The following is a 14,312-nucleotide window of genomic DNA, read 5'->3' on the forward strand; positions in this document are numbered from 1 at the left end:
TGCCAGCCAGCAGCGCGCAATCACTAACACCATCTTCTGCCTAGCAAACAAGAGAGAGGTATTACGGAGGCACTCGCGATCCGGACAGTGGCATCTCGCTGATCACCAGTGTGGCCTGGGGGGGGTGTGAGGCTAGGTGCAGATGACCATGACTGCAAACACTGCGGATTCCTGGGGACAGCACGGCTGAGAGCTCCCAGAGCAAACATCTACACAACAGCAAAGTGGAGACAGGCCGGGGGTTCTCCGACAGAGATCCTAACGGCCTTCTGAAAGGTGTTCCCAACTAAGTGAACTGAACCTCCCAGGATGCTATGAAGCAGCCATAAACACTGAATGTTGTTTGTTTTTTTTTTTAAATCACCTTAACAAATCCAAGGAATACAGCTAGAAACATCTAGAAGCCCTTCAAAGGAAATTCAAATAGTACGCAGTCAACACTGACCCTGTGACCCTGTGGAGTATCAGGGTGCGAGAGGCAGACTTCAGCATCTCAATACACAAATAACAGTGTTTTTGCAAGGCAATTACTTAATTAAGCTCAACTACTGACACTTCCTTTAAAACATAAAGAAAAAAAAGATCTGTCAACTGGCACAGTTTTACACAGTCCTTTTATCTGGTACAGATTCTATGATTGTACTCTTAGAAGATAAGATATTATTTGAAACCTGAGGTGTGTGTGTGTTAGTCGCTTAGCCGTGTCCAACTCTTTGTGACCCCATGGACTGTGGTCTGCCAGGGTCCTCTGTCCATGGGATTCTCCAGGCAAGAATACTGGAGTGGGTTGCCATTTCCTTCCCCAGGGGATCTTTCCGACCTGGGGACTGAACCCGTGTCTCCTGTGTTGCAGGCAGATTCTTTACTGTCTGAGCCCCCAGGGGGTTACAAGTACCTAAGTAATGTCAATGAAGAAAAATTCAACCACTATTTCTAATTCTATGGCTAACTTTTATTGAGAACTGAACCAGCAACTGTTTTAAATGCTTTATACTCAATACTCACGTAATACGAGAGGCTATTACTATATGTCTATTACAAGAGGCATTATTATAATCCCCAATTTATAAATAAGGAAACCGAGGCACAAGAGTTAAATGACCTTGATAAGAGCTGGGTCTGAACCAGGAGACTGATTCCAAACCTGAGCATTTCATCATGTACCCATTTGCCTCCATCTCAGCTCTTCAGAGTTCAATTCACTTGACAAACAACTGCTGAGCAAATTCAGGCAATAACCAAAGGGTAACCTTAAAGGTAAAGCCAACAAGATGTTCACAGTAACGAACCTGGGATTAAATGACCACACATTCCTCCTACTTTTGTCCTCACCCATGCCTGCCTTCTGTCTTCCTCATAATTTACAATAAAAGTATAAGGAAGAAGTAGCGAGGAGTGTGTGTCCGTGTATGTCTGGTGTGTTGTGGGTTGTATGGAGAGGGAAATCAGACAAACACATTGGTTAAGAAATAAGAACTGACTCAAGTTAGAAGAGGAAATGAATCAAATGGTCACAGCAGATCTCCGGTTAAAGTTGGACAGAGTTCTCTGGTAACAGGGTGTTGAACATTAAGACCCAACAAAATTTTCCTCAGCACACCCTATGAGTGACATCCACAACCATTCCACTAAATGGAAGTGACTAGGACATGAGCTCTAACATGTGACCTGAAACACCTCAAAAACTAAATAAAGCCACTCGCAGTTGGAAAAGGTGGGTGCATCATGGGACAGGCTGTGAGGACTGACTTCTGACAACAGATTAACCATCGCAGGATCACCTCTCAAGAAGGCGGGATTTCCACTAGTACCTTCTGCCTCCACAAAACCCTGCAATACAACTTCTTAAAGCTTCACTGCAAGGGCTGAAAAGCCAGGACTTGCCCCTAAAGAAATCTCCTATTCTTTTCTTGCTCACTGCCCTTCTTCTCTCTCACCCCACAAAACGCCCCTTCTACCCATCCAGAAGCCTCTCTGCCTCAGTCACTCAGAAGGGCTGCACTCAGCTCCCATCTCCCCACCAGGCCTAGAAACTTCCCTCAGTCCTCCCCGTCATTCTCGCCTTCCAGCACCTAGGCTGTGGGAAGACCTCCTAGAGTGGGTCATCAATTCATGGTGTCAACTCTCAGCCAGGCTAAGATGCTGTAATTCTCAGCGCCTCACTCAGCCCAACACTCACCCTTCTCAGGACCCCAAGAGGCAACTCCTTCTAAGGCTTTCAGCACAGCACCTTGTCTTTGCCTCAGAGAATACAGAAAAAGCAAATTTAACTGATATTTAATAACCAGCATCAGAGCAACCAAAAAAATCACTCTATTTAGTCTTTCATCTCATTCTCTTTGTCCCATCTTATTCTCACTAGGTCCTTTTAAAGGAACCAAGCCAAAAATGACTGTTTTCCTTAAAGGAATCCACATTTGTTTATGTAATAAAATTTACATTAGGGGAAAAAACACTAAGCATAAAAATATTCAAGACAAAATTCCACTTGCAGAAGGAACTGGCCATTTCAGCCCAAGTCTCTGTCCCACCACCTCCCCGGAACAGGACCCCACGGGCCGGTGGCAGTCTGAGTCAGGAAGGCGATGCGGCTGAGGGACAGAGCCGAGGCGCTCAGTCTCACCATCTGCACAGTGACAAGACTGAACCAGTGTCCCCCACAGCGTCTCTCAACTCCAAAGCGTCGCGATTCTCTGACGTCTGTAAGACTGTATGTAAGCTCAAGTCAAAGTAAACTTACGAGAAAAATAACATGACTTTATAGTCGAGTGCTATTTTTAATCAGCTACAAGGTCCTAAGGTGAGGGAGAAAACAAGCATGGCCTGAGGACTATAATTTTGGTGGAGAGATGTTAAAAAAGGGGCATTTTATCTTTTCCTGGTGTTGTACTATAGTTTCTTCCCAAGTATATTAAAGGGTGAAGTCAAGTGTAAGTTGCTCAGTTGTGTCTGACTCTTTGTGACCCCATGAATTGTAGCCCACCAGGCTCCTTTGTCCATGAGGATTCTCCAAGCAAGAATACTGGAGTGGGTTGCCACAGCCTCCCCTCCAGGGGATCTTCCCAACCCAAGGATTGTACCAGGGTCTCCGGCATTGCAGGCAGATTCTTTATCATCTGAGCCACCAGGGAAGCCCCAAGAATACTGCAGTGGGTTAAAGGGTAATTTGGAAAATTTAACAAATGCTACTGTGTGGTCTTTGAGAAAAAGAAATGAGCCCCCAGTGACACCAGCATACTGTGTGGAGGTGGTTTCCAGGCTGCAGCACAAGAAGGGGGAACCCAAACCCAGCCCAATGGAGCGTCAACTCACTAAACTGGAAAAGAAAGTTTGTGGGTTTCAAGGAGGCATGTAGTTTGTAGGGCAAAATACCAGCAAGGTAGAACCGCACAGAGAGACCTGGGGACCCACACTGTCTCCCTAGGTGCTGGCTGAGGACTTGTCTGTGCACATGTGAGAGGAAATCACCTGAGTTTAGGGAAAGAAACAGTGCAGAAGAACAAGCAGAAATTCCCAGAGTTCACACAGGGCTGGGAACAGTCTGAATTCCCACCAGGCACAGTAGAAAATTCTCAAAATACACAGGGCCTTGGGTGGAATCCTCAGGAGGGTGTTGTCTTCCTGCTGGGGCTTTGTCATCCCTAGACTGAGGCTGCTCTGGACCAGTCCTTTCAAAGGAACAACATGATTCCAAGTAACTTAAATACACACCAGGAAAAAAAACTTAATCCAACATTAGTTAAAGGAATACAACAAACCCAAGCAACCAACAACCTAAAACACAATACTCAGCATCCAATTAAAAAACAGAGAAAAAAAAAAAAAACTATCAGGAACGCAAAGAAGTGGTAAAATATGACCCATAACTAAAATAAAACTTTTAACCAGAGAAAGAGATAAAGATATGACAGATATGACAGAACCACAACACAATGCTGTTAAAACACCTGTCATAAACACATCCGAGAAGTTTAAGATGGTAGAAGAAAATATTATCATGATGAGAGAAATGGATAGAAAAAGTCACAAACAGAATTTCTAGAGATGAAAAATACAGCATCTGAAATGAAAATATACCAGCTGGAGTGAGCAGAAGATTAGCATTAGAAGGTACAGTAATAAATATTATCCAAAGGGAAACAAAAAGAGAAAACAAAAACAAAAACTGAACATAGCATCAGTAGCTTGTGTGACAGTATCCAGCATCTCATACAAGTACAACTGTAGCCCCACAAGGAGGAGAGAGGGGGAACAGGAGAACTATTTGAAGAAATAACAGCTGAGAAATTTCCCGATTTAATACAAACGGCTTAAGTCCAAAGACCGAAAAACTCAACAAATCCTAATCAGAATAAACATATGTTTATTATGTTTATTATGAAATTATGTTGAGGCACACCATAGTCAACTTGCTGAAAATCAGTGAAAAGAGAACAGAAGCAACCAGAGAACAAAACAAGACAGTATGTGCAAAGGCATCATGAACGACATCAGACTCACCATCAGAAACTGCACAAGACAGAAGACGGTGAGAGCGAGCATTCAAGCACTCACAGAAAAAACGGCCAATCTAGAAATCCTTTCTCTAGACAAGTGCCTTCTACAGTGAAGGCAAAATAAAAGCTCAGAAACTCATCACCAGAAAATCTGCACCATGGGCAATGCCGAAGGAAATTCTTTAGGCAGAAGATAAATGACACCAGATAGAAATCTGGATCCACACAAAAGGAAGGAAGCGCACACACGTGGTATATATCTGGGTAAATATAAAAGACATTTTGGGGACTTCCCTGGTGGTCCACTGGCTAAGACCCTGTGCTGCCCAATGCAGGGGCCTGGGTCCAACCCCTGGTCAGGGAACTATATCCCATGTGCTACAGCTGAAAGCCCGTATGCTACAGCTAAAGACCCTGCATCCTGCAACTAACATGCAGTGCAGGCAAACAGATCATTTTTTTAAAGTTGCTTTAAAAAAAAGAGGCATTTCTGCTTATTTAAAGCAAAAATGATATGAATGTTTGTGAATGTTTGTGTTCCCCCCTTCCAAGTGATGGTAATAAGAGGTGGGGCCCTCATGACTGTGGAGGAATGCCCCTAAAACAGAGACTGCAGGGAGCTCCCTCCTCCCTTTCACCATGTGAGGTTACAGCAGAGACACACCTTCCCTGCTAGCACTATGAGTCTGGACTTTCCAGCCTCCTAAGCTGTGAAAAATAAATTTCTGTTATTTATAAGCTTCTGAGTCTCTGGGACTTCGTTAAGCAGCCTGAAAAGACTAAAACAATATATTGTGAGACGTGTAACACATGCATAAGCAAAACGTGTGACACAGCAGCCAAAGTATGGAAAGGGCAAAATTCAAGCGTACTATTACAAAGGCTCCTACATCATACACGAAGTGGTGTCATGTTATTGGAAGACAGACTGAGAACTTAAAGATGTGTGCTGTAAAGCCTGATTAATCACAAAAAATAACCCAGAGATACAGATAACAAGACAACAGTGGAACGGAATGATGAAAATGGAGTCTAAAAAAATCCAAAAGAAGTTATGAAAAGAGGAAAAAAAGAAATAAACATAGATGGGACAAAAGGGAAAGGAACAGCAATACAGGAGATGCAAACTTAACCATATCAATAAACACATTAAATGTAAATGGTTTAAGCATCTCAAGGCATATACCGGCAGCCCCAACTATGCATATGCTATCTAAAAGAAACCCACTTTAAATATAAAGACACAAAGGTTTAAAGAGGATGGAAAAAGACATATCACATAGACTTTACTTAAAACAAAAGCAGAAATGGCTATATTTCTATCAAACAAAGTAGACTTCAGAACAAAGAATATTATCAGAGATAAAGAAAGACATTTCATAATGTTAAAAGGTCAATTCTTCAAGAAGACATAACACTACTACATATATATAAATCTAGCCTGAAGCCTCAAAATACGGTGAAACGAGAAATGACACAAACAACAGAAGTAATCACAGTCGGAGAGTCCAACAAAGAGTCTCTCAGCAAATAACAGAACGGTAGGCAGAAATCAATCAGGGTACAGACGACCTGACCACTACTACCAACCAACTTGACCCAACTGACACTTACACAACATCCCACTGAACAGCAGCAGAACAGTCATTCTGTGCAGGTGCACATAAAACATTCATCACAGCAGATCACAATTTCAGACCAGAAATCAAGCCTCCACACCTGTCAGTGGACTGAGCCTATACAGGGCGTGTTCTCCAACCATGGCAGAATTAATGATGGATTATTTGGAAAAATCCTAGTAGCTGGCAAACAACACAACACACTTCTACATAATCAATGGGTCCAAAACAATCACAAGGGAAACAAGACAATATTTTGAGCTGGATGCAAATGAATATTTAACACCTCAAAACTTGTGGGATACAGCTAAATAAAACAAATTCTATAACAAATTCATCTTAGGGTATATTTTAGCTGAACTGAATCTATTTGGTAATGATTAAATATGGGTGACTATTATTCAGCATTACATAACAGGGCTTTACATAATGGGGCTTAATTCACTGATATTTATTGATACTCTCCTTAAAAGGCAAAGATTTCTGCAGACTGCTACCAGAGATAGGAAGAAAGAAAACATGCAGTCCCTTAAACTGTCAGAAAAAATGCAGGCCTGGACCCAAACTCCCAGGCCCAGCTCGAGGGGACAGGAGGGCCATGTAAGTGATGATCCTGTGTGACGGTGGAGCCAGGTGGCTTGGCCCAGAAGCTGGAGCTGGAACGAGCAACAGAGATACAGACGAGGCTCAGACAGTGCTTGGCATGGCAAAAGGCTGGGGCAGGCAGCAGGTTCAGCAGACAGCTAGTTCACCGTCAGCAGGGCACAGGCATCTTGTGGAAGGGGAAGCCTGGATGGGACTGGACTGCAATGGCCTGGGGGAACCCAGAGATGGGACCTACAGCCAGAACCTGAGTGTGGTCCTGGACCTACTGCTGAGCAACCAGGGGGCCCTGGTACACCCCACTCCTTGGTGACAGAGAACGAAACCATCCCATTCATCACTTGGCTGCTAGGGAAGCAACTGTGATGTGCGCACAGTGACTGAAGCGCTATATTCACATGGAGGCGATGGCGCTCATGGCCGAAGGCGGACAAGCGGCCCAAGGTTGCGGGAGATGGACCAAGCCCTGCTGGTGTTAGTGCCTGTGAGAAGGGAGACGGCGTGGACAAGAGGTCATGGGAGCAGTGCAGGCAACGAGCACGGCCTCAACCCCAACAGAAGGAGCCTCTGTGACCGACTGAGAAGGGGACAGCCAGCCAGGTGGAAGGAAAACTGAACCCAGTTCTAAAGCAGTGGATATGTGGGGAAATTTCACTTCCAAACAAGGAAGTTAGAAAATACAGTTGTTCTGGTGAAAAGGCATGATGCTTCTAAACAAAACTTCACCCATATGATAGGACTGAGGAAAAAAATCTTGAGAAGGAAAACATTTAATCCTAGAAACTATGCCTCTACTCTAAAAGCATCTGACCAACAACTTTTAGATACAATTATACAAATGCCATTGAGTGAAACACTGCATCTGAGGTTGACCATACCACTTCTAACATCTGTACATTTTCATGCATGTCCTAATTTCATTTGAGGCTGCAAAAATTCATACATGAGGACACCACTGTGAACTTACTGCTGTGTTGTAGGTGCACCAGATCTCAACAGCAAACAAATTTTTGGCTAAACTAAGAGAGCCAAAGCGAAGAAAAAGCTAAAAGATCCACATGGTGGTAAGAAAAAAAAAAGAACTGTTACTGAGTTCTCTGCTTAAAAAAAAAAAAAATCATTAAAAAAAATCATCAGTCAGGAAAGCTAATCACCTGAACCCACCAAACACACAAACAGAACAGAAAACTACCATCCTGCAACAGAGCATAATCGTTATATCGTTATGTACGGGGCCGTGGACAGTGAATGAACACAATGCCAACTGGTGCCTCAGGATTTACTCACTACCTGTGGTGACCAGGCTGAAAAATACAGCTTTATTTCACCCTGGTAAAACCACCGTCACAAACTTGGCCTGGCTCACTTGTGTGACAAACAAGATGATCATTTTTCAAAATGATGACTAGAAACTACATTTGAATCCTGTCCATTTAAATTAGCTTACATTTGAATTAATTCGAATTCAAATTATTTCCAGGTATGATCCAGCACCCATAGTCAAACTGGCTTCGACCTGACTACCTTATTCCAGGAAACTCAATGGGTGAAGGTTTGCTGTTTCGTGAGAAGCAAAAGCTTTTCCAAGCTTACCTAAGAGCTGTTGAGAACAATGTCTATGATGTGCCCATTTATAATTACTTCTAAGCCCATCACACGAGCTATTAAAGGCCTGTCACTAGAGCTTTTTGTTGACATACTACATTCTTGTCCAGACTCAGCTCATGTAGAAAGTCTATGTGTGGAAAGAAATTCTAACTAGCATCCTGGGAGTAGCTTACTCAACTTCCTTGCTGTAGCATATAAAACAAACCTCAAAAGGCAGTGAAAAGGGGGAGGGGAGAGAGAGAGAGAAACATCTGGATAGGATCCAGAGGACTCACCCGTGCAAAGTCAAACGCATATCTGTAAATAAGTTTAAAGTTTGTAGAATCATTTAATAATGATCTTAAGTAATCCAAAGTATTTCTGAGTTTTTCTGTTGTATCACATCTAGAAAAACAGAATAAAGGCAAATTATAACCTGAGTTTTTTTTTCTGATGTGGGGCAGTAATATAAAACACAATCCCAAAAGACAATAAAAACCCTGGAGTTGGAACACATCCATGATGAGCTTTTTTTCCTATGCTTTTTAAGAAATTCCGAATGTACGGAAAAGCTGAAGGTCCTGTAAATAAGCAGCCACGTGCCCATTCCCTGGGTCCACCATGAACACAGTCACATCTGTGCTCTCACATACAAGCACTTTTTTCTGTGCCTTTTCAAAGTAAGTTGCCAACATAATGCCACTTTACTCCTAAATGCCTCAATGCCATCATCACTCTTAATACCCCAGAAATGTTAACTTTCTTAGCTAATACACGACTCATGTGCAGATTTCCCAGTCTTCCCCCAGCTCCAGTTTTCCATCAGAGATCCAATCAAGGCTTATGCACTGCTCTCCGGTGTCTATCTCCTTAGTCTCTAGAAGGTATCTTGCCTTTTTTCTGTCTTTCTTGACAATCTCATTTTTGAAGGGACCAGACTAGTTGTTTTGCAGAATCTCAGTTTGTCAGATAATTTCCCTATGATTACACTTAGATTAAGCACTCATGATAAGAACACTCCAGGCTATGTGCTTCTCCTCCCATGAGGAGGAGGTTCCATTACTGGTGACTAAGATGACTCATTTGGTGAAGGTAGTACCCGCCCATCTCCACTTAAAGGTACTCTTGGCCCCTCTAAATGGTGTGAAATCTCGAGAACGACACCTTGAGACTGACAATCCTGTTCCTCAGCAACCCATCACCAGGTGGCTTCAGCATCTGTTATGATCCCTGCCTAAATCAGTTTTACATTTGAGGATGCAAAATGGTGATTTTTCTAATTCTGTCATGCTTTTACACTTACAGGCCGGAACTTTTCTATAGAGGGAGTTCCACTCACCACCTTTCTTAGTTTTGGACTAAAGGACCCTTGCCTTTGACTCGGGGCTGTGATCCGTTACTGTCCTCATCCCTATGGCGCACAACTTCCCTCCAGTGTCCCTGACATGCCCCCATCAGTCTCTGAGCGCATCCTCGCTTTCTGACACAAGATATTCTAGTCCACCTTGTACTACTCTCTCCACCCTAGACCTGAAATCAGTTATTTCTCCAGAAAGCCCTGGTGACGACAACCTGTTTTCACAGGTAAGTGACACAGTATTTTTTTCTCATTCAATCACTCTGTCGTGTCCGACTCTTTGCAACCCCATGGACTGCAGCACGCCAGGCTTCCCTGTCCTTCACCATCTCCCGGAGCTTGCTCAAACTCGTGTCCATTGAGTCAGTGATGCCATCCAACCACCTCGGCCTCTGTCATCCCCTACTCCTCCTGTCTTCAATCTTTCCTAGCATCAGGGTCTTTTTCTTAAGTAGCATCACAGCCTTTCTCCTAAGTAGACTATTTGGCTATTTTTACAAGCTAACTTTCTGTTCCTAATAGCTAGCCCTTAAAATTGAGAACCAAGAGTCATCATTTTCACTGGCAATTTTAAAGATTTTCAATGCTGGATGTGTTTCTTTGTGTTTCCCTATAGAGCTTTTACCTCCTACCAAATATAGATAATACATATTACAACTATTAACAATGTAAATATTTTACATACTTTATTAAACCAAAATATAGTTCATTATAGGACACATTGATTTATTTTCAGCACTAAAATTGTGAAATTTCTGCAATTTTTTTGTAGCTATCTACAAAAAGCTTCCCATGATCTATTGAGATGATAAAATATCTTAAAGTCAAAAGTTACAGTAAATGTTTCACTTCTTTGAGTTTACAAGAATTTAGAATATCCTCCTTCATTTCTTTGAAAACTGAAAAAGATTAAAATTAGGCTAACTTTAGAAGTCAGAAAAGGCTTCTTTAAGGGACTGACTTGTAAGTAGAGAGCTGAAAGATAAATGGAAACTAGATGTTTTTGGAGAGGAGGGCTTTCTAGATTAAATAAATAGTATGCGTAAAGGTCTAGCAGCATGCCAAGCCTAAAGACTAAAAGAAAATCAGGTGACTAGACTGGGTAGAGTAAAAGGGAACACGGTCCAAAAAGAAGCTGAAAGAGAAGTAGGGCCAGACCATAAAGTTTTTGTGGTCCACAGTGGGGCTTCTTTTGTCTGTTTTGGATTTTTTTTTTAATACCTAGAAACAATGGAAGCTATCTCCTACCATGAGAGTTACCATGATCAGGCTTCCATCTTGAAAAGCCCACTCCGGATCTCTGTGGGAAAAGGTTAGAAATGGGGGGGAAGAAAAGACACTGATTGATAGCCTAGTTAGACAGTTAGTGCCAGAACCCCTCGGGTTCATGGAGGCTAGAAGGATGCGTGAGAAAGCAGTACGTGGGAACCTGCGAGGCAGAAGTAGGAGCAGAGCTTACCGTGTGTTGGGCTCTCTTCTCTACGGTTTGATTTTCTTACCACAGATATATGAGTAATATTTTATTAGTAGTAATATGGGAGAGGAGTAAAGAGAAGGGAAACAGCTAATCTCAAAATACCTAAGGCTGGAATTCCCCTCTTCATTTGGAAAAAAGGTTAAGGACCAAAACTACAGGAAATTGGCCAGATTTGGGCCAGTTGGTTTAGTTTAGTTCTGCCCAATGAAAGGAAGAGTAGTTGCTTGTTTCAACAGATTCTAGAGCAGGAACCACTGCATAGCTGAAAGAAAATAACGCAGTTGCAAGGTGAATGTGAAGTTCTACAGCGAGCTGGGGAGTAAGTCCAACCAACACTGGCAAAGATGTCCTGACACTGCAAGACGCACAGAGTTGGTCTGGAGAGTCACACATAAAACGCCTAAAGTGAAATTCGCTCCATGTGTCTATTAACGAGGTTAGAGACGATGCTGTCAATAAAGAGTTTGCTGTTAGTGTTAGTCATTCAGTCGTGTCCAACTCATTGGGACCCCACGGACTGTAGCTCACCAGGCTCCTCTGTCCATGGGATTCTCCAGGCAAGAATACCGGAGTGGGTTGCCATGTCCTTCTCCAAATAAAGAGTTTGATCTGCTTTAAAAGGGGCCTGGTCCCATAGAGCCCATGGACTAACCCCCACCAGGGATCCAGGCCACTGAGTCACCCCGTCTGAACCGTACGTTGCCATCTAGTGGCCACTCAGCAAGGTCATCTGCAGACAGCTCCGTTCCAACAAAGATGTGAAGAAACAGGCTTGGCCTGAGACTTCGGAAAGCAGCCAATCATTCAGCCCATCTCCCCAGCTTTCCTGAGGTAGTCGCGGTGTGACAGTGCCATGCTGCCAAGGAGCATCATTTGCCACAAGAAAATATGCACGTATTGTGGAATCACTGCTTATTTCAACCGTGCTGCTGAAACAGTCAGAAGTAACAAGAATGAGGATAATCTTCAAAGGTTATACACTCAAAGGTAGTTCTCTTCTATTACCCAGGGACAGCCTTCACCCCTTCACCCAGTCAGCCCAAAGGTAGGTATTTTTCCAGCCCATCATCATTTCTATGCAAAGTTAGCTACAAGGCTAACATACATTTTTGGTTTTGTTTTGTTTAGCTTAAATGCTCTATAAGCTTAATTCATCAGAGGTAACCTTAAACCCACATGCTAGAACAAGACAAAAAATAAAACAGTCAATTAAAACAAGAGCTGGGAATTTCCTGGCAGTTCAGTGGTTAGTACTCTGTACTTTCACTGCCTGGGGTATGGGTTCAATCCCTGGTCAGGGAACTAAGACCCCACAAGTCACATGGCAGGGCCGAAATAAAATAACAGCTGTGCCTTCTCTGAGAACCATCGCAGGAGCCTGGAGATCAATGTTCCCTTCTCTACCAGCTGCTGTCACTTCTTCCAAGAATCATGAAACACAGCCCTGGAAATGCCAAGCATGCAGCTCCTCCAGACAACGTCCAAGAGATAAATTCTGGGTGCCCCACATTCCATCGCTTCAACCTTCTTGGTGTTAGGGACACTACCAGAGACATCCAGGAAGTGGCAGATTCAAAACTCCCTGGTTCTAAAATGCCTGGGCTTCCTATTTCTAGCAAGCACCCACAGTACAGTAACAAAAAAAAAGTCTTTTTTTATACTTTAATTTTCGCTTGAGTCCAAAAAAGTTCATTTGACAGATTTAATAAACCCAAAAATGAGAAAAAGGAAAAAATTCCAAATAGAAGACGAAATAGATCATTCAAAAGATGGGAGTATTTTCCATCTTTAGAAGATATAAAAGACTGGCCTCTGAGTTTTCTTATTTATTGGGTGCAAATACCTTATAAATACAAGTAGCATAAACACAAGTGACCTTATTACTTTTGGATGTTTTGGCTGAACATTGCTTCCAAGCTCCTGCCTCAAATGGACTTTGTCTTGTTCCTGGCTTTTGTTTCCCCAGGACCTAGAATTCCATGCTTGGCACATCACTGCCACTCAAATATTTGCTGAACAAATGACGGATCTAGGGAGGCAGGAGGGGGAGGAGGGTGGAAATTCATAAAACTTGGAATTGCACTATTTCTGAACCACAAAGAACCTTAGAGGTTATTGTGAGTAATCACCCCACCTCACTGATGAGGAAACTTAATCTCAGAGTTTCATATCACAAAAAGAAAGATTCCTCATTTTTTCCCGCAGGGATCAGGTCTGTTACTACACAGTACACCAGAGGACCGAGTGCCAGCATTCTCTGGGAAGCCACCTGCCACCACTTCACACAAAGTGTCAGCGTTCCCAACAGAGAGCGTGTGGAGCGCCCCCTACCCCGGGAGCACACACGCAAGGTCTCTTTCGGGACACTGCACAGCTCAGCTCCCAGACAACGTGATCCTCAAACCACGAGCAAGGCCTTGCACTGGGTAATATTCTTCTGCAAAGGCAAATATAAAAACGAACCCAGAACTATACAAAAATGGGATATTATACCCTCTTAAGACAAGTGAAAATGTGCCTGAAAAAAAAAAATGCTGATGGTACCTCCTCTAAAGCCTTGAATGAAATCTTGATTTAACCTCGCATTCATCATTGCAAGGGTACTTCAAAAGGAGCAGCCGTCCCGTGCTCTGCCCGGAAAGCACCAGAGAGAAGCAGCGAGGAAGACGATGCAAGAGTTGGTGGGCTTGACATCGTGAGGAGATGTTTCCCAACAGGACGGACACAATCCTATGAGACCCCAGAGACTTAACTCCAAAATTCTCGAGCATGCCGAGGAAAGTGTATTTGCAAAAGGGTGATTTGGCTTTTACCTAAAATGCATGTGTCATCAGATAATAGTTGTTAGAGGAAGAATGTGACTGAAGAATCAGAATCTTAGGTTTTCTTCCTACCCCTAATCCCATTGCAAATCACACACCCCTTTGAAGCCTCTGTCTCCTCACTTGTAAAATGGGCAGGATGAAGTCTGATCTGTCAAGGTAGGTGTGAGGATCAAACAAGGGAACAGTGAAAAGGCCTCATAAAAGTGAGGCCTAAGCACACTGAAAATAAAGTATTGTTGCCAACGACAAAGGGACAATGTTATTAAAAGCTGACAAATTTCTAAATTATTTAAATGAAACCATTAAGCCATTTCAATTCCAATTTTAATACAAGTCTATTATTCCTAC

At 42.9% G+C, this 14,312-nt stretch overlaps 1 protein-coding gene across 5 annotated transcripts in view; it reads right to left on the bottom strand.

The window, feature by feature from the left end:
* Positions 1 to 14,312, bottom strand: part of DCUN1D4 (defective in cullin neddylation 1 domain containing 4) — a 90,341-nt gene that overhangs the window by 26,347 nt on the left and 49,682 nt on the right. For all 5 annotated transcript variants that reach the window (XM_061145991.1, XM_061145990.1, XM_061145989.1 and 2 more), the window contains exon 8: positions 8,602 to 8,710. In XM_061145991.1, the coding sequence (XP_061001974.1) occupies positions 8,602 to 8,710 (109 nt within the window). The remainder of the gene's footprint in view (positions 1 to 8,601; positions 8,711 to 14,312) is intronic.

This window comes from Dama dama, chromosome 6 (genome assembly GCF_033118175.1).
Source record: "Dama dama isolate Ldn47 chromosome 6, ASM3311817v1, whole genome shotgun sequence".
NCBI classification, from domain to species: Eukaryota; Metazoa; Chordata; class Mammalia; order Artiodactyla; family Cervidae; genus Dama; species Dama dama.